The sequence below is a fragment of the Nelumbo nucifera genome, chromosome 2, assembly GCF_055504915.1.
Source record: "Nelumbo nucifera cultivar China Antique chromosome 2, China Antique-T2T, whole genome shotgun sequence".
Taxonomy (NCBI): domain Eukaryota; kingdom Viridiplantae; phylum Streptophyta; class Magnoliopsida; order Proteales; family Nelumbonaceae; genus Nelumbo; species Nelumbo nucifera.
The window spans coordinates 108,164,231-108,188,504 of record NC_142650.1 but is presented as its reverse complement, the minus strand read 5'-3'; the positions used below and the strand labels follow the sequence as shown (position 1 = coordinate 108,188,504).

General features: G+C 39.0%; 1 protein-coding gene across 3 annotated transcripts in view; it reads right to left on the bottom strand.

The window, feature by feature from the left end:
* The window catches only part of LOC104603426 (xanthine dehydrogenase 1), a 120,931-nt gene that overhangs the window by 38,006 nt on the left and 58,651 nt on the right, over positions 1-24,274 (bottom strand). For 2 of the 3 annotated variants that reach the window (XM_010267446.3, XM_010267447.3), the window contains 2 exons: positions 10,410-10,544; positions 111-347 (listed from right to left, as the gene is read on the bottom strand). In XM_010267446.3, coding sequence (XP_010265748.2) covers positions 111-347; positions 10,410-10,544 — 372 coding nt within the window. The other variant, XM_010267448.3, reaches the window with a different exon arrangement.

Sequence of the window (24,274 nt, the reverse complement as noted above, 5' to 3'; positions counted from 1 at the left end):
ACTTCCAAAAGCCAGAGCTAGCTAACAGAATTGTATCATGGCAATTATCCTGACTTAAATTCAAAGAGAAACACAGAGTAGATAGTTGAAGATGATATGAAAGAGAATACCTGCCCAACATCAATAGCTGGATTAATAGAATATCCAAGATCCAAAATAACATCTGCTCTTCTAGTGTGGAAATCTCCAGTCAATGTGTCAATTTCAACCTCAGCAAATGCAGCTCCATAGGTGAAGTAGTTGAATGGACTTCCTTTGCCACTTTTCCAATCAAAGCCAATATCCGGTGTAATATAAAATCCATGAGCAGAAAGATCTATTCGCATCATGTGGCAAGCTTTTGCCAGCTGAGAAGAAGTGAAAACCCAATGTAATTGATCTCTTTCATACAGATATTAAACATGATAGTACTCGTTTAAACGAGCCATTCTATAAAAACCCTCATTCAAACAGCATGGAAATTTATGATGGCAATTCTTTTTCGTTTTCATTTCTCAGACATGTACAATTTGCAGTAAATTTTAAGAGTTAAGAAGTGTTATTCTTTTTCAGCATATTTTACAGTCTACAAAGGTAAGTCAATTACTGCCCAACTCTGAAAACCACATCAATTAATCTACCATTATGGATGGAAGTGGAAGAAAATCCCACACAGAAAAGGCCAAATTATCTTTGTAGAATCCATTACATTTTTTTATATAATATTCTTATAGCTGCACATTGAGTAGAGAAAGATATCAATCATGCCCAACTTACATATTTATTTTAAACCTGATTTCACAATGTAGATCGGCCAAATCTTCAGTCTTTAGAGCATTTATGAATCAACCAAGATATATGAAAAAAACAATAAAAAAAAAGATGTGAAAGACAAATATATCAGTCATCACAAATTGGAGAAAACCCTAATTTCACTTGGGAGAAAAAACATTTGCAGCTTATCAGTTCTTTCACCATTTATAGTACTTAATCAAATTGATTGGAATTCGCTCAAAACACTTCCCTGTCCTAAACACTCTAATACCAGACACTCAGAAACTAATTACAAACTGTTGATGTCTCAGTAGAGTCCAATTGCATATTCCGGTCCTCTTCCCTATTACTTAGAAAAAGTGAGCCACCAGTTCAGTTGGCTAAGCTATATCCATTATTACTTGGGCAATTAAATGTCCAACCTATTATTGCAGTAAGCCAGTTGCAAGAGTGACGCTCTACCAACTAAGCTATATCCCTATAGCCAAGTGGAGCATGCATGAAGGAATAAATGCATCATCTATTCTTTCTCCCAGTATAGCTGGGCATGCTTCTTTCTTGCAGCATTCAACTCTCCATATATATATATATATATATATATATATATATATATATATATTTGATCAGTGAAAATGGTTTTATTAAAAAAGAGATATCCAACTCTCCATATTGTAAAGTTGAAACTGTAAATAGAAGAATGAGGTGGATCTACCTAACTACTGCTTTTTGGCAAACCAAATCAGTTGGGATATATTGGTGGTGCAATTTGTTACTTCTCTTGAAATCTTGATTGATTACTTGACTAGGTGGTTGATATGTCATGAACAATATACAGACTTTGGCTTATTCTTGTTTGTGTGAAGAACTAATGTAATCATGACTATAGGTAACTAATCTAATGTAATCTAATGACACTAAGGACACAATAAGATTTTCTACTAGTGGATCTACCTATCTACTGCCTTTTGCCAACCCAAATCAGTTAGGATATATTGGAGTATGTGGAAAGTGGGGCTTTTTTATTGGAAACAATAACTTCATTAATACAAAATTAAGTACAACTTTCAACCCCTAAAACAGGTAGTCCCCAGTAATCTTTATAAAACTTCCCAGGACATAGTTTCCCTCACAGTCCCTTGTTTAGCTAACACATCAGCTAAGCCATTAGTTGATCTCCTTGTCCATTTGGAGCAAGCACCAATCTCCCTTGTTATATTGAGGATTTCCCTTGTGGGCTGTCTATAAATCCAGGCTCCCAACTTACCTCATTGCAGCCAATCAATTAACAATTTAGAGTCTCCCTCTATCTCAACTTGGTGTAACCCCAATTGTTTGGCATATCTTACACCTTGAAGCAAGGCAATCACCTCTGCTCTCAATGAGTCCCTCACTCCTATTGGCCCCGAAAACATAGCCACAATTTTACCATTTTCATCTCTGAATACTCGCCCTATACCTCAAGGGCCCGAGTTACCTCTAGAGCTCCCATCAAACTTCAGTTTCGTTCTTTATTGTGTTGGTGGGGATCACAACTCCTGCACAGTAGGTTTTATGGAGGTTATAGATACCACCACTCCCCAATTCCTGTAATTGTCCTTAGCTGAGAAGTCATTAAATAAATCCAAAGTTTTCAACCACTGAGTAGTCATAATGGTTATTCTTTCTACAGTTTCCTCCTTGGATTTCTTCACTCCTTCGAAGATCCTATTGTTTCTTTTCTTCCTAGACCAACCATAGAAAAGCTACTCTTGTGGTCCTCCACACCTCTTTGGTTGCTTGAAAAACCTTGGCTCAAAGAGGTTTACCACGTCCGAGGGAGGTGCCCACCTGCAACCAAAGATGGAAGAGAACCTGGTTCAAAGAAACCACACAAATGGACAAGAAATTAATAGGTGTGTGATTGTCTCACTAGAACCCAAGCCGAGGCTACAAACATGAGGTGACAAGCAAAAATTTGGTTTTTTCTTTGCAACATATCTAGAGTATTGATTTTTTTGGAGAACCACCTCCCAACAAAATGTCACGAATTTTTGGAGGTACAAGCCGACACCAGACCTCCCTTAAAGGAAAATTTCTTGTAGGATTTGTTGACTGAATACATCAAAGAAGAGGAGCAAGTGAACACACCAGATGGGGAAGGTTTCCAAATTCTATTGTCCAAAAAAGACTGATCTAGATAGGTTGATCCTAGAAGATTAACTAATTCATCCACCATTGTCACTTCCAACTCCCTTAGACCTCTCCTCAAACCCAAGTCCCAAGAATTATCAAAAAAAACAAAAGAGATCACTCTCCTTATGTTTTCTGACAATGAAAAAAATAGTAGGGAACCTATCACAAAGGGGACTCTGTCCAACCCAAACATCTTAAAACAACACTTTGTAACACAGGCATCAAATTTAACATTTCCAATCAAAAACTAAGTGGGGGCCGGAAAACATTGCAATCATGTCCTAATTATTCAATTTGATGCAACCTTAAATGTGAGAGATGACCATAGTAAGAAGTCGTTGGACCTCTCTGTTCTGATTCCAAGTTGGTTGAATGAGAAATAAATGAAGAAAAGGAAAAAGAAAGAGGGAAGAGAAGAAAGAGGAAGAATAAGAAGAGAAAGGGGAGAAGAGAAGATTCTTTGAAACAATGGGTTCTTTTACTATTCACACCCTAACAGTCTCTTTTATATATTTGATAAGAAATTACAAAACATGCAAGGTTCAAAATTTTGATACGATATACCCCGTATCAGGTGTATCGTATCGTATCGGAACGATACACCTACTAAGTTGTTTTGAGGAAACTATTCATTTTGTTTGTAAATAATATAAAAATATTAATAAAAAATAAATTTTGAATAGTGTAAAGCACCAATACACTTCTGTCAAATGCATAAAGGTGTATTGATACTTTGAACCTTTGGGAACACCTAAGACAAGAAACTGGTTTATCAAAAAACCAATTCAGGTTCATGCTTGGAAGAAACACTTAGAAAGTTAAGAAAATTTTAGGAGACAAATAAGAGATTTACATTTAGTATAATATATATAGATAGATAGATAGATAGATAGATAAATAGATAGATATAGATAGATAGATAGATAGATAGATAGATAGATAGATAGATAGATAGATATAGATGATAGAGTCCCCAAAGAAGTCATTTGGTATGTTTTAGGAAAGAAGAGAATTTCAAGTAGGTATATTGGTATCCTCGTATGACAAGGTAGTAACTACTGTAAGAAATCAGAAGAGAAACGAAATAATTTCTAATCATAGTGGGCTTACTACAGGGGCCAGCACTAAGTCCATATCTTTTGCATTAGCTAGAGATGAACAACCAGACTTTTTTTTTTTTTTTTGATGAACGAATGGTACTTTATTAAATAGAGATAGAAATAGTACAAGCATGAAGCACCCTAAGAGGAGGCATGAGGTGTTACCTCCACTTAAAGGTGGTTCCAAACCCAACTCTTTTCAGATTGCAGTTACAAATTAGTCAAAAATAGAGAATCCCTTGAAGCCCCTTGTTTAGCTAAAGAATCAGCCAAAGCATTTGCCGATCTACTAACCCATTGAAAGCTAACTGACATGGTGCTCGTAAGCCATTTGGTTTTTTTGATGATGTCCCTATATCCCCAAACAACAGCTTTTGGGTCCGACATCCATCCCACTATCACCTTAGAGTCTCCTTCAACTATCAAATTAGTCACTCCAAGTTGGTTGGAAATCTGCAGTCCTTGTACCACAGCTAATATCTCAGCCCTTGTAGAGTCTCCATAACCCACTGGACCTGAGAATAAAGATAGAATGTTGCCATCCTTATTCTTCAAGATCCCTCCTATACCCGAAGGTCCTGGATTGCCTTGACTACTCCCATCACAGTTCAACTTCACAACTCCTTCTAAAGGGGGTAACCAAACTGCTTGTGTTCTATTTTTCTTAGATGATGTGGAGGCCATCGCTGCCCAACTCCTTCGAAGGTCATCACTAGAGTAATCCACAAAGAGATCAGTAGTTTTTAGCCAAAGGATTTCCCTTGTCAGTATACAATCCTTTATTTCAGCAATGCTTCTTTCCTTCTCTTGGAAAATTCTGGCATTTCTTTCCTCCCAAATGGTCCATATGATGGCTGCCCTAATACATTTCCACATTTCTTTCCCTCTCTTTGTTGGCCAACCAAAAAAAGATGGATCAAAAAGAAGATTTACCTCAGGAGGCAGGTTCCACCTGTACCCAAACAGCATAAAAACCCAATTCAAATATTTATTGTAAAAGAGCAAGAAATCAGTAGGTGATAACAGTCCTCATACTGCACTTTACATAAAATGCACCAATTGGGGGACAAGCATGAAAAAAGGTCTCTTTTTTTGTACATTGTCCACAGTATTAATTTTACCATGATACACTTCCCAACAAAAACCAGCAATTTTAGGTGGAATTGGCCTTGACCAAACATCTTTAACTGGGAACAACAAAGGGAAAGGAGTAGAGCAAAGGGACTTAAAGAAGGAAGAACAAGAGAAGGAGACACTTAAGGTCAAAGACCAAATTCTTCTATCTGGTTTAGGAGGGTCCAAACAAACAGAATCAAGTAAAAGTAGGAGCTCAGAGATAGAAACCGGTTCCTCATCTCTCAACCCTCTACGGAACCCAAAGTCCTAATTAAGAGACAATGGGAGAATGGGGGGAGAAAGAAACCTCGAAACAGGCTCCTTTTTATAGAGGGAAATACAAAAAAGGGAAGGATAGAGGTCTTTTAAAGGTTGGTTGCCCACCCAAACATCTTCCCAAAAAAGCACAGTGAGACATCATATCTTACGAACTTGAGAAATTTTGGGAGGATGCCAAAAATCACCTTCCAAGGTGTAGTGAGTGTGGCCCGTTGAGATATCCCGACATCCCAACCAGATTCAGAACAGCCATGGATACTAGCCACCACCTCATGCCACAATCTCTCTCTTTCTAGAGACCACCTCCATAACCACTTGCCCAAAAGAGCTTCATTCTTATTTACTAGGTTTCCTAACCCTAAGCCCCCTTGTTCCTTGCTTTGACTCACCACCTCCCATCTAATCAAATGATCCTTTTTTTCTGCACTTGGTTCCCACAAAAAATCGCTCGTCAACTTTTCTATCTTCTTGGCTTCCCTAACAGGTATCCTAAAAACAGATAAAAAGTAGAAGGGTAAGTTTGCGAGTGTGGCCCTAATCAAAGTTATTCTACACCCAAAGAGATATAGTTCTTTTTCCAGGTCACTAGCCTTTTTTCAAACTTCTCTACCACTAGGATCCAAAACCTACTTTCCTTTGGATTTGCACATAGGGGAAGTCCTAGATAGGTCAAGGGCCAAGCAGAAATAGGGCATTCTATGCAAGCAGCAATAGACTCCAACTCCTTCCTTCCACATTTAGCCCCACCACACAACTCTTCTCAAGATTTATTTTCAGGTTTGAGACATTCTCAAAGAGGGTTATTAGATTTCTCAAATTTCTTGGCCTCAACAAATCACATCCCTCACAAAAGATTATGATATCATTTGCAAACTGAAGGTGGGTAACTGGGACTTGATTTATTCCTAATCTCCATCCTCTTATCAATCCAATTATGTCTGCTTTTGACAAAAGTCTACTAAAAACATCAACAACCGATGTGAAAAGGAAAGGGGATAATGGATCACCTCATCTCAAGCCCCTACATGTAGAGAAAAAATCATTTACTACTCCATTTACTAAAATTGAGTAATGGCAAGACGTCAGAAAACCACCTATCCACTTGCACATCTATCCCCAAAACCACACTTTCTGAGCACCTCTAACGGAAAACTCCAATCCACTAAATCATAGGCCTTTTCAAGATCCAATTTGCAAACAAAACCTTGCCTACCCAATCTTCTCATCTCTTCCACACTTTCATTTGCTATTAAAATTTGGTCAACTATTTGTCTACCATGAACAAAAGCACCTTGAGCTTGACTTATGATGCGGGGAAGAGCCTTTTTGATCCTCAAAGATAAGGCCTTTGCCAGTATCTTATAGATGCTTGTTATCAAGCTAATTGGCCTAAAATCTTTGGGATGTTTGGCCTCTTTCTTCTTTGGGACCAGGGCTAGGAAAGTGGCATTTACTCCACGGCTAATAATAGACTATTCCTCAAATTCTTTGAAAACTTCTAACAAGTCTCCTTTAATTATGTTCCAACAATCTTGAAAGAAAGCCATAGTAAAGCCATCTGGCCTTCGTGCCTTAGATCTATCCATTGAAAAAACTAGTTGTCATATTTCCTCCTCCTCAAAACTCCTTTCCAACCATAATTTCATCTCTTCAGACAGTGTAGGCCAATCCAACCCAGCCAACTCCACTCGACTAGCTAGAGGTTTCCTTAATATAGATTTGAAGCGCGTTATAAAACAATTGGCTATTTCCTCTTGGGAGTCCAACTCCACACCAGCCACTTCAAGTTTGGTAACCAAGTTTTTCCTTCTTCTTCCATTGGCCATCTCATGAAAAAAATTGGTATTCCTGTCCCCTTCCTTTATCCATTTATGCCAAGATTTCTGCCTCCAATATATCTCTTCTCGCAAAAGAACCTCCTATAATTCCTTTTCCAACCTCCACCTTAATTCTCTTTCTTGAGTATTCATGGTTCGTTGAGATTCCTTCTCATCCAGGTCCTCTATTTGGGTCATCAGATTGGATTTTTGTTTCTCTATTCTCCCAAAAAGGTCCCTATTCCATTCTCTTAAATTCCCCCTCAGGCTTTTCAACTTCTTATGAAACCTTACCCCTTTCCACTTCACCCCCTCCCTCATATCTTGATTCCACCATTCCTCAATCTTTTTTACAAAATCAAGGTGTGTCATCCACATATTTTTGAATCTAAAGGGTTTGGGTCCACTCCTAAAAGGCTCTTGTCCTAGCTCAATGGGACAATGGTTGGAGGTAACTCTAGATAGAGCTTTGGATAGCAAGTCTCTCCAATGATTTTCCCAACTTTCGTTAAAAAGGAACCTATCAAGCTTCAAGCAAGTTAGGCTTTCTTGGAAGTTGGACCAAGTAAAAAGGCCACGCACAAGAGGAAGCTCCTTAAGCTCACTACAACTAATAAAATCATTAAATTTTCTCATACTATTTGTAGTGAGTTGTTGGGGGTTATTTGTCTCATTAACAAAGCGCAATACATTAAAATCGCCACCCAAACACCAAGGACCCACCCATAGCCCTTGGATTCCATATAACTCTTCTCAAAATCCATTCCTCTCTCTATAGAAATTAGGGCCATAGACATTGGTCAACACCCAAACGAAACCATCGTTCACCGACTTGAACTTTACAGACACCGAAGAGTTTCCTATTAACTCCTCCTCTGCCTCTACAACATCCTCTCTCCACAATGTGACAATACCCCCTGAAGCCCCCCAAGAGGGTGCAAAGGCCCAACTTATTCCTCTTGACTTCCACACACTTCTGGCCCATCTTTTGTCAAAATCGACTAATTTGGTCTCTTGTAGCATCACTATATCAGGCCTATTCCTTCTAAGCATATCTTTAATTAACCTCCTTTTCCTTGCGCTCCCTAAGCCCCTCACATTCCAACTGATGATTTTCATGGGAAACAAAATTTTAGAGCCCAACTAAGGTTAAAGGTTCCTACTTGGGAGTCTTTCTTCTTCCCCTTCTGCCACTAAACACAATGTCCCCTTTTATATCTGAAATCAGCCTCTCTACTTCAGTTCTTTTCTTTTTCTTTCTGTTATTTCCCACTCCCCGGGTGCTTGGACAATTTTTTGGGTTCCCACTCTCATTTGTGTTTTCCTCCGAATAATCCTCTATGATCTTATACTCCTCCAATAGTTCACAAATTTGCCCCCATATCCTCTCTAATTCTTCCTCCTACGATTTTTTCCAGAGTAGCTCTCCCCCCTCCTTTTCATAATTTTTGTCAACATTCTCAGAAACCACACCCAACCCCTCCCTTTGCGTGTATTCCTCAAGAAGAGCACATATTAGATTCCAGATTCTCTCTAACTACTCCTCTTGCTTTTTTCTCAACTGAAGCTCTCTCTCCTTTTCAACACAACCATTAGTTATGCCTACACCTTCCCCTCTAAAAGTTATTCTTTCCAATTGAGAAGCTGAGATACCTATTTCAAGCACAGAACCCACATCAGTAACAAAAACCAAATGAACATACATACTTATACCAATACGAGGCGAGGACGAAGGTTCTAAAGTCCCAGAAAGGTAATCAGGGGCTGCCACCAAACCTTGTGTCTGAGGAGAAAGTGGAAGTGTATTTGGTTCTATTAAAGTTGTGTTAATTGTAACATCCAAATCCACCTTAGCATTTTGCCCCCAACCGCTGAATCTATGTTCTGTGAACAGAAGGATTCATGTTCCTCTGATTCGATGAAGAATGTTGCTCTGTGGAAAAGGGAATAGGCTCCGGGTTAAGCGTCCCTTGTGTTTCCTTTGTAGGCTCTGCTGGATTTACCGCCAATTTTGGAGACCTGAGAGTTTGCAAAACTTCCTCCTGGACATCTTCTGATGGACCCAAGGCATCATCTTCTAAGAAAAGCAAGTCTGTGTGAAATCTTTTATCCTCTAAGATTGACCTTGACAGCTGTAGATCGACACTACCAAGGCTGACTGTGTCGTCTGTGTTAGACTCTAAAGAAAAATGCTCCTCCTTGGAGTAGTCTTCCTTCTCCATTTCTAACTGACTACATCTGACACTTCGGGAACTGCAATGGTCAAATGAGAGATTCTGTAGCTTCTTGGACAGGATCCACTATAAAGAGCTCCCATGGTGTATGTTGCTTTATGAATAAATAATATGCTTTATAATCAAAAGGATTCAAGATAAAGCAGATTAAGGCAGGAAACATAAGTTACAAGTTTAGTGGAATTATTAGTAATAAAGGTGATGTAATTAAGATGGATGATCACAAATGCCCATAATAAACCACTCCCAACTTTGTATCAATCATCCATAATGAAGGAGAAATAAAAATGGGTGTTGCGATAGATAGAGCAGGATAGGTAAAGTTGAAAGTGCATCCAATGTGTTGTGTCACAAACAAAAACCAATGAAGAAACAATATATTATGGAAACAAGTGTATCTAAGCTAAGGATATTGAGATGGATGGATGAGTGGAAAAAATAGAATGGATAGAATTAGAAATGAGCATGTTGGAGAGGAAATACCAATAAATCCAATTAGTGCCAAAATTAGGGAACACTAACTGAGATGGTTTGGTCATCTGTATGGGCTACTAATGACTACACCAACAAGAAGTGGTTTGATGCAAGTAGAAGGTTCTGAAAGAACAAGGGAAAGACCATTGAAAACATGGTTTGAACTGGTAAAATTCATTTGACAGAAAACATGGCAGTTCTTTGTAGAGCAGAAATGGTATTACAGGATTCATCTGACCCGAAACAGCAGGGAGTAAGGCCACATGAAGTTGTGAGGTCACTAATTACGTTTAGAGCAAAAGGAAAGAAGAAGGAAAAAAGAAAAATAATATGCATAACATGAATATAAGACTGTTTCATGAGAAAATGATACTTATGTCTTCCATCATTCCCAATAATCAAGGTAGATGCAGAAAAAAGAAGAAAAAAAGTCAGAAAGCAAAGTAGCAGTCAAGAATGATTACCTCAGCAAAAGAACTATACTTATTTCTTGAAGCAATAGGCTCCATGCGCGCTTTTATTTGCTCACAAGCATCTAAAACTGCAGCTCCATACATGTCTGAGCTTGCAGAAGCAGCTGTTGGTGATGCATTAGGTACCTGAATTGAAGAAAAGAATATAGAAGTTAAGACTGAAAAGAGTAATAAGAAACCATACCATGCAATCTTCTCCATAATCATTCCAGTGGATGAACAATATTTTTCATGCTTGACAACGGTCTAAGAACATTTCAGTCTTCCTGGTTGTTCATAGAAAATCTAAACAAAAACAGAGCTAGTTGTTAGCATGAAATGCAAAATACAAGAGCCAAATACATTAGATGAGATAAAAGTGCATTTGGCCCTGCACAAAGTGAAAGGAAAGAAGTATAATTCCTTTCCACCTCCTAAAAACAAAGGGGAAGACCATGGATATATGTTCTGGCATCAGCAGAATAGAGTTTATGGGCAAAGAGGAAATACAAAATCTTTTCAGTTGGAGCTAATTAAGTCCAGGACATTATTGCCAAAACTATTGTTTCTGTTTTCATCTATAACCAATAACTCTGCGATTATAAGAAGTCACACCTTGGATTACAAATATTTTAGGAATTAAAAGATATTCTTCGCTACTTTCTAAACAACTGGCTGCTGTTGTCTAGATCCAAACTGCACTTCCCCTCCTCTCAAAGTATTGACTAATTGGTGTTCAAACTTCAATAAAGAAAAGTAAAGTGGAAGAAAAAGAGAGAAAGAAGAAAAGGAAGAAGGTAGGGAGAGAAAAAGAAGTAAAAGAGAAGGAGAAGAAAAGAGTGAAGACAAGCAAGGAGAAATCTCTCTCTACTCTCCTTACTGTCAATCCAGCTTTTATTAACATTTTACTAAGCTGAAATGACAACAATGCCCTTAGATAAGATACAGCAGATATAAGAAAAAAAAACAAGGAAAAGACAATAATGCCCTGTCAACCAATTCTAACACTCCCCCTCAAGCTGGAGCATATATATCATAAAGTACCAGCTTGTTACAAATATAATCCATCCTTAAGCGACCCACACTTTTAGTAAAAATATCAGATGCTTGATCTTTAGATTTAACATAGGGAGTAACAATATCTCCACCTGTTACTATCTCTCTCACAAAATTGTTCGGTTGCCACAAAACAATTTAATGGGTTGACAAATTGTGATATTCATCTCCTAAAGAAGATGCTTCAACCAAACTAGCTCATAGGTAGCATGGGCCATTGCCCTGTATTTAGCTTCAGCACTACCCCTAGCAACCACACTCTGCTTCATTCTCTTCCAGGTAACGAAATTTCCACACAAGAAGGTACAACAACCCATCGTAGAACTTGCTGTCCATTGGAGACCCTGCTTAATCTGTATTTCAATACCTTACCAAAGACATCTCCTCTATTATACAAAAGCCCTCGACCAGGACCACCCTTTAGATACTTCAACATCCTCATAACACCATCGGAATAAGCAGTATTTTGATTCTGTATGAATTGATTGAGGACTCCAACACTAAAGGAGATGTCAGGCCTAGTGATGGTAAGAAAGATCAGCATGCCTACCAGTCTTTGATAACTTGTAGGATCTTCTAATCGCTCCCCCTAACTATCAATCATCTTCACATTGGGATCCATAGGAGTTTCAACCGGCTTGGATCCCAACCACCTAGCTTCATCCAACATACCCAACACAAACTTTAATGGGACAAAGATTCCCCATTTCGATCAAGTTATATCAATTCCAAGGAAGTACTCCAAGGTTCCTACACCTATAGTTTGAAAGCGTTATTGTAGGAGCTATTTCAACTCATTAATTCCATGTGCATCATCACCAGTGAGAATGGTATTATGAGCATACATTGCCAAAATGATTTTCCCAAATGAAGAGTCCCTGCTAAACACAGAATGGTCAACACTACATTGTTTCAAGCCAAAATGTTGTAACACACTACTAAAAGGGCTAATCTGCAAACTTGATAATGAAAAGACTTTTGATATGGTTGATTGGAATATTCTTCTAGAATTTTTGAGGTGTAGGGGATTTGGAGAGAGATGGTGTAAATTGGTAAAGGGTGTATCTCCTTTTCTATGTTGTGGCTAAAGAATTTTTACTGGTAAAACGATGCCTTAGACAAGGAGACCCTATATCTCCTTTTCTGTTCAGATTAGTTGCAGATGTACTGAGTGGCTTGATCTTAAGAGTAAATGCTAGTAATTTGATAAATGATTGGACAGCTAGGAGGGAAGAGGTAGTGGTTACTCATTTGCAATTTGTGGATGACTTGAGTGATACCAATGTCTTCATGGTAGGGAAGCTAATGGATGGGAAGCTCGTCTTGACCCTAGGGCTTCCTATTTATCCCCTTGCAAAGCCATACATGGAACTATCCCTTCCCTTTGTTCATTTCTCAACTATGATGCTTGTTTTGGAAATAAAGTGCTTTTCTGAGAATATGTGTAGTTAGGGGAAGTCCCTCACATGGATTTATTCCCTTCCTTATAGTCCCTTTCTTTGAATAAGAGGAAAGTAATTGCTTTTGTTCATTTCTTTGGGGACATTTGGGACTTGGGTTTGTAGAGAGGCTTAAGGGAGGCTGAAATGGGCACAATGGATGAACCTCCTTCTCTTTTGAGTACAATCTCTGTAGATCGTTATTGTCTATGGAGTGTCGAATATACATTAAAGGGGCCATCATTTCTTAAAGGTTAGGTTTCAGGAGTCAATTATTTATAAAAGATCTTACGAAGTGTGGGGCCCGCGGCAAGAGTAAAAATGTGCTGAGAGATAAAAGCCCCTTCGGAATTTGAAAGGGGAATTTTAAGAGAACTACTGGCAAGAGTGGTGCAACTACTGGCAACTTGAAGTTTGCTAATCTTAAAGCTTGAGTAAAAGGGTCGTGCTCGGAGACTAGGGCAGGTGATGTGACTTCAAGGGAGCTCTTCAATGGCAAGCAGGGCGAGGAAACAACAGGCGTCCTTCTCCCCGATCTTGCTGAAGATTCGCAAGGTCAGAATCATGTTGCTTCTTTCTCTGAGTTGGGACATGAGAGTAGTGGTCTCGTTGCCAAGTACCCGGACAAACTCTTAGAGAGAGAGAGAGTCAAGAGAAGGGAATGAGGGTGAGCTTAGGGTGGGAAAAAGGAGGCAAACAAAGAAGGTGAGGGCGAGAAGGTGAATGGTTCTAATGACATGGTTACCGAAGTGATTGTTGGAAGATTGGGAGTTGATCTAGGCAAAAAGAGCAAAGAGTCTAATTTGGCTAGAAGTGGTGATGTCTTGGGGATTCGTAGGAAGCCCAGAGTTTCAAGCAAGCTCGGTGTAGTTCATGTCACAAAGGCTTTTTCTAGGTTTAAAGATGGTCTGGTGGGAGTAGGGCCAACCAACAAGTATAAAAGAATTTATAGGAGGGGAATAAAATTTAAAACCCAAAATCTTGTGATTCCTAGTCTGGAATGTACTCTGTCTTCTACAGGGACTGGTAAGATGATTATTCCGATGGTTGTGGCTCCTCAATGGGAGAAGTCAAAAAAGACTGACTATTCGGGGCCTACATGTAGGGAGGGAACTGATGTAGATGAGACCTCTGGTAAATTGTTGCTGGAGCAAAAGGAAATGAAGATAAGAAGTGTGGATGTGAAGACTCTAGTTGATAAGGAGGTGGAAGTCGACAAGGCTTTGGGACTGTTTTTCCTAGGAGGAGAAAGCTTTGCCAGGAGAGCTTTTGGACAACTCAAAAGAAAAAGAAAGGAGGAGAATATGAGAAAGACTTTTGAAGCCTTAGGGGGGAGAAATTTGGGATGAGGGTGGAGACGGAGAAGAATTTGGTGGGGAGGAAGATTGATCTATGTTTAGTAGTATTTGTCAAGGATTAAAAAATTGATATGATACGCCTGATACAGGGCTTATCGTATCGGTATCGGACCTCACTGGCACAGGACACGTCACAACTGGATACTTAACCTTCCAGTCTCACATATCAGTCCAATACGCTACTGTACCGGCACATATCATATAGTATCGAGCAACGCGATCCGATACGCATTGATACAACAGCGTACTGCACGTCCATGCCTTCATCTAACAACTATAAACTATGTCTCACTTTAAAAAATTGAGGATAGCGCCACTCGAACCACGTCTCACCCAACGACCAAGAGCATATGCCTCTTCAACAAACAAGGCACTTACCACTTTTTGATTATAAAAGAAACATATTAACCTTTATCAACATTAAAGTCTAATGGTCTACATACAACCCAAATAAATAATATATACTAATATTCAACAACTCCAACAATAAATTAAAAAGAATAATTTATAAAATTAATATTTTATGAACAATGGAATAAATAGTTTATCAAATCTACATATATACCAAAAATTGATTTTTAATTTCAAGAAATTTATAGAAATAAAATTATTATTAATAGAATAATTATTTTAATACTTAAAATTTATAAATTTGCACATTATATGTATATTCAAATTTTTATAAATTATTAAATAATATTTTAATTTGCATTATATAGTAATGTCTTTACTATATAATAAATAAAAATATTATTTACAAAATATTTGAGAATATAATATAAACTGAATTGGTCAATTCCACTAACCAACATTTATATGAAAATAAAATAATTTTGTATTTTAGAAATTTTAAAAAATAAAATATTATTAATGGAATAATTATTTTAGTAATTAAAATTTATGAATTTTCATATGATAATATATCTTCAAAGTTTTAATAGATTTGATATATTTTCAGTTAAGATTATATATTTTTTATAAATTATTAATTAATACTTTACTTTACATTTTATAATAACATATTTATTCTCAATAGTAAAATAGAAATATTGATATAGTAATTCAAATAGAATAGTTGCATATGTTTTGTGCCTTGAACTTTAATAGAAAATAAAATAATAATGGCTTTGTGCATGTATTAATTTCTAGGAATCTATATAATATGTCTTAGATTCTTGATTGATGCACTATCAATAAAGTTGCATAATATCTATGCATCTCACTATATTAGTTGTAATATATTTCATCATATATACCATTAAAACTAAAGATCCTATGTATTTATATATTATTTATAATTATTTTGACATTAAACTTGATATTTTTAATATGTTTATGGAATTTTTGTGCATTTCCCTAGTGTATCCAAATGTTTCTATATTTTTCATCCATATCCATGTGTTTCCTAAGCGTATCCATATCGGTATCCGTATCCAAGTTGTTCAATACGATATGATACCGATACTTTGATCCTTGGTATTTGTTGCGTGATGTTGCGGTGGTTGTGTATTTGTGGCTTCTCTTTCTGTGTTTTATTTTGTTGTGTTAATGTAGGAGAGTAGTAGGAGATGTTGGGCTTGGGGGGGTGTTGTCTTAACACCTGCCTTTAAGATTGTGTCCAATTTTTCTTTTTAATAAATTTTTATTGTTGCTTAATAAAAAAATCTTATTGTAAGGATATCAAGATTTTCACTTTGCCACTTCATAAAAGAGAGAACACCAGAAGTCAGGGGTGGCAGAAGAATGAATTGACCCCCACCCCAAAGAGTCCATTATATCACGGTTTGACCTCAGTTAAGCCTTTCCTTTTACCAATACTATGTCCAGTCTGATTCTTTGAACGTTGGCTGGAAAGCTTATCTATAATGCTATGGGAGTCAAAAAATATCTAAAAACGGTGTTGAAAATATTGTTTTGCATTGTTTGGGTGAAAAAAAAAACTTAATGGATATACCAAAATAATTCTTAATTTTAACATAAAAGGAAACAAAAATATTAAACAATTATGAATATATTTCATTAAATAAGACTAAGTCATCCTTGAATAATCATCAATAAATGAGACAATATTTAAAACCATTATAAGACTCAATTGGACATTAACCCCAAACATCTGGATAAACAAGTTCAAAAAGATTCGAAACACTTCTATTAACCCTTGGAACAAAAAAAAAAAAAAAACACATGGTAATGTTTACTAAGCTAACAAACTTCACATTGTAACTCAAGAAAAGATGCTAAATTGGGAACAAGCTTTTGGAGAGCAAGATGAAACAGATGTGCAAACCAACAATGCCACTATTAAGGTGTAGTAGTAGTGGTATGAAGGGCTCTCTACGAACCACCATCTACAATCCTCCAATCACATGCCCGCCACCAATCGTCTTTCCCATCTTGATATCTTGAAACACACAATAAGAGGGATTAAAGGAGGCAGAGAAATTAAGTGTTTTTGTCAACTTACCAATAGGCACAAGACTAAAGAGAGATTTAGGAACATAAAGGACAATGGGTAGTGTCTAATCAGAGTGTAAGGCAACATTATTAGTACCTAAAATAGCATAGGTAGTACCATCGGCTAGGGTAATAGTTTGGGAGGTCGAGAGAGGGATAAAGAAATAAACAAATCTAGAAACCTGGTCATATGATCTAAAGCTCCATAGTTAATGACCGAAGACTTAGAAGATGAAGCAATGTAAGTTGTACCTAGTTTTGCAAGGGTAACAGTATTACTAGAGGAAGAAGAGGATAAACAAGCTTCTTTGTACTCTTTCTTTATATAAAAAAGAGGTTATCTCAAAATTCCTTCCGTCGATCTTAAATTTGCCAGCACTGTCTTGGGATTTTGGTTTCCGTATAGGGTTAAGGGATGAGGAAATTGAGTGCTTGTCTACTCTTCTTGTCTCCTTGATAAGGTTTGGATGGATTCCTCGAAACCCGATAAAAGGATTTGGGCCATTCACCCCAATGGGTCTTTTTCTTGAGGCTCCACTTTCAATTTCCTCTGCCAAACATCCTCTCAACAAAGTTTCCCTTCCAAAGAAGTCTGGTGTAGGACGGTCCCCCCCCCCAAGGTTATGGCTTTGTGTTAGGAAGTGTGGCATGGTAAAGTGAACACGATGGATAACCTACAAAAGAGAAGACCCGACCTTTGTATTTCACCAAACTGATGTATTTTTTGCAGATCTCATGGTGAAGATTGTAATCATCTATTTTTATCTTGTAGTGTAACTGCAGAGCTTTGGGTTTGGCTTTTATCTTTGTTTGGGTGTAGTTGGGATATGCCAACAGAAGTTAGTACAATCTTTAACCCTTCTTTTTTCTCTTGACCCCATAAAAGAGGAAGGAAAATGTAGAGGTGCATGCAAGTAGCATTGTTATGGACAGTATGGGAAGAAAGGAATGCCAAGATCTTCCAAGAAAAAGGAAGGAGCAATCAAGCCTTAAAAGGCTGCATTATGAACTGGTCAATACATTGGTTAAAGACTCTAGAATTATTTAACCATTTCTCTTTTACTGATTGGTGGAAGGATTGGAGGTTGGTAGCAAGTTGTTCCTCCTCCAAGGTAAGGATATTGACTAGCTGGGCCCCCCTCCTCTTGGTTCTTTGAAGCTGAATTTTGATGGGAGTAGCCAGGGTAACCCAGGTCCCTCTGGGATGGGAGGTGTACTGAGGAATGAGGTTGGAGAGGTCATTCCTCAGAGAGGTTGTCTTACTCTACTCTGGCCCTCTAGGTGTTGGGAACTCTATCTGGGCAGAGCTATTAGTGGCAATACAAGGAGTACTTCTTGCAAAAGAAGTGGGCGTGAAGCAGCTTCTGATTGAAGGGGATTCTAAGACAGTGGTGGGTTGGTTAAATCGGAGGGTGTCACTTGGGGCTACAAAAATGAGTTAAAGAAATTCAAATGGCTGACAAGAAATAAGTCTATAATAGTACAGTGGGTTGGGAGATCAGCTAATGCATTTGCCGATGTCTTGGCAAAACAAGGGATAAGTAGGGAAACATTGTTCTAGACACAACTATAACTCTTGTTTAACATCAACATTCACGTATTCTTTGTTGCAGTCATGTATTTGCTGTTTGGAGAGGCGGCACCCCGCACCTCTAAGGGGATTTTCATGTAACCAATCTTTGAATTAATCGAAATGATTTTATTTATAAAAAAAAAAAAAGAGAGGATAAACAAGCTTTTCATACTCGACAAAGGTAATGGATACCATCTCCTCCTTCCCAAAACTTAAAACAGTGGTCATCACCAATAGTACCACCATCCCCTCCTACCACAGCATGATTAGCCCAAGTAGATGGAAGGCCAAGCAAATCATAACAGAAACTTACCATACATCTTTCCCAACCACAATGGCTACACTCTTACTATACCATGACTTCTAGCATTATCTTCATCTCTGCCACCTCTACAACCTCCTCTCACTCCATGACCACCACATATGCCACCTCTACCACCCTTGGCTGTGGTTAAACTGTTAAAGCAGGTTTCTCCAAGATAGGTGAACTATCCATTTATGGGTTGGAAACCCTTCTCATCCTAGAAAAGACATCTCACAAAGTGGGGATCTTACTGCTACCAAATTTGTGTCTGAGCTAGTCCATAATATGTTCTTAATCCTAAAAGAAACCAGGCAACATCCAACCAATCCCTTTGTTGTTGTTGTACCTTCAAGTCATTAGACAATGGTTTATAGGAACTCAACTCATTATGTAGACTCTTTGAGACCAGAAAATACTCTCCTATAGTTTTATCACCCTATTGCCACTAAAAGTATTTCTAATAAAGTTGATGAATTCTTGTAACATTATCATGTCTAGAAATATAGTTGTTTTACAAGGTCCTAAATTTCCTTTGCAGTATCTAGGAACATCAAATTCACACTTGGGGTTTCATGCTATTCCACAAATATGTCATAATTGGTGCATTTTCTTGCACCCACTCATTATATCTGTTAGAATGTTAGAGTTATGTTCGGCTGATAAGTGTTCTTATTAGCCCATTCTTATGTTTAACTTATCTTGTAACTGGGCTTGTGTTAATGGGCCTAATCCTGTTTAATGATTTAAGTCATCTGGGTGTCCCATCACTAATCAGGGGCATCCCAGTAATTTCTTGTACCTTGTACTTTATTCATCTATAAATAAAGAACTGGTCGACTGGCTAGTACAGTTCGACATTCTATTCTTTTCTGTCATTCTCTTTTCTTTCTTGCTACTTCGAGTATAGCACTTCAGATTACATGGTATCAGAGCATTAGCTCCTTCCTGGTTTCAGCAGGCGCACTCTCTTCTCTTGCTGTCTTTTCATCTTCTCTCTTCCTTTTCTGGGTTGTTGCAGTGAAGACCTAGGAGTGTAAGAGAGTAAAGCAAGTTCGAACCTAGGGTTTCTCTTGGTTGTAGGACTCAAGAGAAGTAAGACCCAGAAGTAGATGTCCTACTAGATTATCTCCAGCAAAGAGTAGCTATTGGGCTACTAAGAGAGGTCTGTATAGGACAGACCTAGTTGAGGACTGATTTCAGCAGTCCTAGCACTAGCCGAAAAAGGGAGAGCTTCCTCTACAGTTGCAGCTTCGTGCTCCAGCAAGACTTGCGCAGAACAAGTGGTAAAGACTTAGCCTTCTCTACAGTTGCAGCTTCGTGCCCCAGCAAGACTTGGGCAGAACTGTGGTAACTTCAGTTACAGATTCTCTTCAGGTTGGTTATCAGTCCTACTTTGTGAACTTCAGTTACTGCACTGCACAGTTACTTCAAGTTGCACAACAAGCCCTAACTGAAGTAACTTCAGTTACTAGCATTGTGAACTGGTTCAGTTACAGCCCTGTACTTGCTACTTCGGCCAGTCCTAAACAGCACTGTAAACTGGTTCAGTTAGCAGTCCTGTACTTGCTACTTCGGTTATCAGTACTGAACTGGTTCAGTACCCGAACTGTGAACACTTCTACCAGCACGGTGAACACTGTAACCACTTCGGCCAGTCCTAAACAGAATCAACTACAGCACTGTGAACAACTCCTGGACTGAAGTCAAGATGTCCTCACTATCCGGTGAAGTTTCCTCTAGAGATAACAGACCTGTTACAAGGTCCTCAAACCTGGAAAACCCTAATCTGCACAGCTTGCAGATTACAAGTGTGCTGCTAGATGAGTATAACTTCAGAGAGTGGTCTGTCTCAGCAATGCTGTTCATTACCTCTCGTGACCTCACAGGCTATTTGGATGGAGACAAGAAACAACCAGAAATTGGCAGTCCTGAATACACCGTGTGGCGTAAGGAAAATGCCACAGTCATGTCTTGGTTGCTGGCCTCTATGACTCCTAGGGTGGCCAGAACTGTTCATCACTTCCCCACAGCTGCTAAAATTTGGGAGAAAGTATCTAAGACATATGGCCAGAAAAAGAACAATGCTAGAATTTACAGGCTGAACCAAGACATTGCAGCCCTAAGGCAAGGAGACATGTCCGTGGCAACCTACTTTGCAACATTGGAAGGCCTCTGGGAAGAGCTTGACCACCATTTGATTTTGGATTGGGAAAATGCTAATGATAAGGAGAGGCATGATAAGCAGATTGAGGAGGGCAGAGCCTTCAAGTTTCTGGCGGGTCTTGACCCTGTATATGAAGGTATAAGGTCACAGATTCTAGGGAGAGATGAATTACCTGAGCTTCACCATGTCTACTACCTGGTGAGGAATGAAGAAGTAAGGAGAAAGGAGATGCAAGTTGACTCCCAGACACAGTCAACAGAACAACCTAGAGAACATTCAGCCTTAGTCTCCACTAAGGGGAATAGATTTTCAGACAAGAAGTCCCTCAAGTGTACACATTGTGGTGGTGAGAAACACACAAAGGAGAAATGTTGGGTCCTGTACCCTCATCTGAAGCCAGCTGCTCTGAGAAAGGACAAAAGGCAACAGAAGGGCCACACAGCAAGTGGGAATCTTGCCACCAACAACAGTAGTGACAACTCACAGAGTATTCAGACAGTGTCATCTTCCACCGCAAAGCAGGCTGCCGACTCCTCTGGACCAAGTACTTTGGGCTTCACAGCTAGTGAGGTAGAGGTTCTCAGTCGGGCATTAGCCCGTCTGAAGAACAATTCTTTAGCTTCCACCTCTCTTGCCAAATCAGGTACAGCCTCTGCATTTAGTGCATCTAGTTCCATTAATTCTACCTCTTGGGTGATTGATTCCGGAGCCACTGACCATATGACACATATGTCCTCTTTATTCTCCACATATCATTTGTTGTCTGGCCAGGATAAGATGAGAGTAGCTGATGGGTCCCTCTCCACCATCTCTGGAAAGGGGGTGGTTGACCTAAGCAAGGATCTCTCTCTTAAATCAGTCCTACATGTTCCTAGTCTTACCTCAAATCTGTTGTCTGTTTCAAAGCTTACAAAAAACTTGAACTGCAGTATAACCTTCTTTCCTTCTCATTGTGTCTTCCAGGACAGATTGACGAGGAAAACGATTGGGAGTGGTCATGAGTATGGGGGCCTCTACTACTTTGATGAAGATGTCAGCTCAGCCATGCAAGCTTCTACTACTAGTCCGGAGAGTGTGGAGTCAATAGCTAGGCTGCACTTGTGGCATGCTAGGCTAGGTCATTTGTCCTTTTCTTCCTTAGCAATGTTGTTTCCCGAATTATGTAAGGGCATTTCGAGTCAAAGTTTAATTTGTGATGTGTGTCAAATGTCAAAACAATGTAGATCAATGTATCCAATTTCTAGTAATGAAATTCAAGTCCCTTTTGACTTGATTCATTCTGATGTTTGGGGTCCTTCACCCATTGTTTCCATTGATGGCTTCCGTTACTTCATCAGTTTTATTGACCATTATTCTCGGTGCACTTGGATTTATCTGTTGAAAGGACGTGAAGAAGTTCCCCGGATAACTATGATGTTTTGCAAGATGGTTGAAACACAATTTGATAAAAAGATCAAGCAATTCCGTTCAGACAATGCAGCTGAATACTTTGAAAGATCCCTGAACTCATTCATGGAAGATGCAGGCATGTTACATCAATCATCGTGTGCTTACACCCCTCAGCAAAATGGGGTCGCTGAGCGCAAGAACAGACATCTATTGGAGACAGCTCGAGCCCTTCTTTTCCAGCACAATGTGCCCAAGCAATATTGGTCTCAAGCTGTTCTCACTGCATCATACCTGATAAATCGGATGCCATCTAAGGTACTGGGTATGAAGACCCCTTTCTCTGTTTTGTGTCCCACTCTTCCAGAATTTCCTCTTCCCCCGCGGGTTTTTGGTTGTACATGCTTCATACATGTGAAAGATCCAAAGAAGACCAAGCTGGATCCTAAGGCTACAAAGGGAATATTTTTGGGGTACTCTCCTACGCAGAAGGGGTATAAGTGTTATGATCCTGTCTCCAAGAAAAAATATGTCACCAGGGATGTAGCCTTTTTTGAGTCTCAATCCTATTTCGGGTCTTCTCAAAATCCTCTTCAGGGGGAGAGTAGTGGGTTGGAAGAGGATTCTCATTCTCCCTTCTTTTTTGTTCCCATTTCAGCACCTTCCACTACTACTAGCTATAACATTCCGGGTCAACCTAGTGAGACTTCCACTGTGCCAGTTGCTTCTCCAGATTCGGCTGATACTTCTGAAGGTTCCAGTAAACAAGAGAAAGAGATACTTACATACAGTAGAAGAAAGAAGGCCCCTCAACCTCATGATTGCAACCAGTTGAACTCAGATCAATCTGTCTCTGCAATCCAAAGTAATTCTGATTCACTCAATTCAGATTTGGATCTTCCTATTGCTCTCCGTAAGCCTGTTCGTTCTTGTACCACTCGGCATCCCATAGCCGATTATGTTTTTTACTCACACTTATCCCCTGCCTATCATTCCTTTGTGTCTGCTCTTTCCTCTGTATGTGTCCCTTCCAGGTATTCAGAGGCGGCATCTGATCCAAGGTGGAACGAAGCCATGAATGAGGAGATGAAAGCCCTAATGAAAGCAAGGACATGGGAATTGGTGGACCTGCCAGAAGGGAAAGGCACTGTTGGGTGCAAGTGGGTATTCACAGTAAAGCACAGGGAAGATGGGTCAGTTGAGAGGTACAAGGCCAGACTCGTGGCAAAGGGGTTTACACAAAAGGAAGGAATTGACTACAAGGAAACCTTTGCCCCAGTAGCAAAGCTCAACACAATCAGGGTTCTACTGTCACTAGCAGCAAAATTCTCTTGGGAACTTCATCAGCTGGATGTGAAGAATGCCTTCCTAAATGGTGATCTTCATGAAGAGGTGTTCATGGAACCCCCACCTGGATATGATGTTGGAAAGAAGGTATGTAAACTAAGGAAAGTATTATATGGTTTGAAGCAATCTCCCCGGGCATGGTTTGAGAGACTTTGTTTGGCCATGAAGAAAGTAGGGTACACTCAGAGCAGTGCAGATCATACATTGTTTACAAGGAGACAAGATGACAAACTTACAGCACTCATTGTGTATGTGGATGATATGGTGATTACTAGAAATGATGTGAGAGAGATGAAGAGGCTGAAGGAGTTCTTAGCTTCAGAATTTGAGATCAAAGACCTGGGAAATCTGAGATACTTTCTTGGAATTGAAGTTGCTAGATCAAGAGAAGGAATCTACATATGTCAAAGAAAGTATGTGCTAGATCTCCTAGAGGAAACAGGCATGATGGGGTGCAGGCCAGCAGACACTCCAATAGAACCAAGCCATGGATTACAAGAATCAATGGGTGAGGAATACTGTGATAAGGAAAGGTACCAAAAATTGGTAGGAAAACTGATATACTTATCCCTTACTCGGCCAGACATTGCCTATGCAGTACATGTTGTCAGTCAATTCATGCACTCACCAAAGACCCCTCATATGAGAGCAGTGGAAAGAATCCTCAGATACTTGAAGACTTGCCCAGGGAAAGGAATTTTATTCAGAAAAAACAGCAGACTTGAAATTGAAGCCTACACTGATGCTGATTGGGCTGGGTCTGTTGGAGACAGAAAATCAACCTTAGGTTACTGTA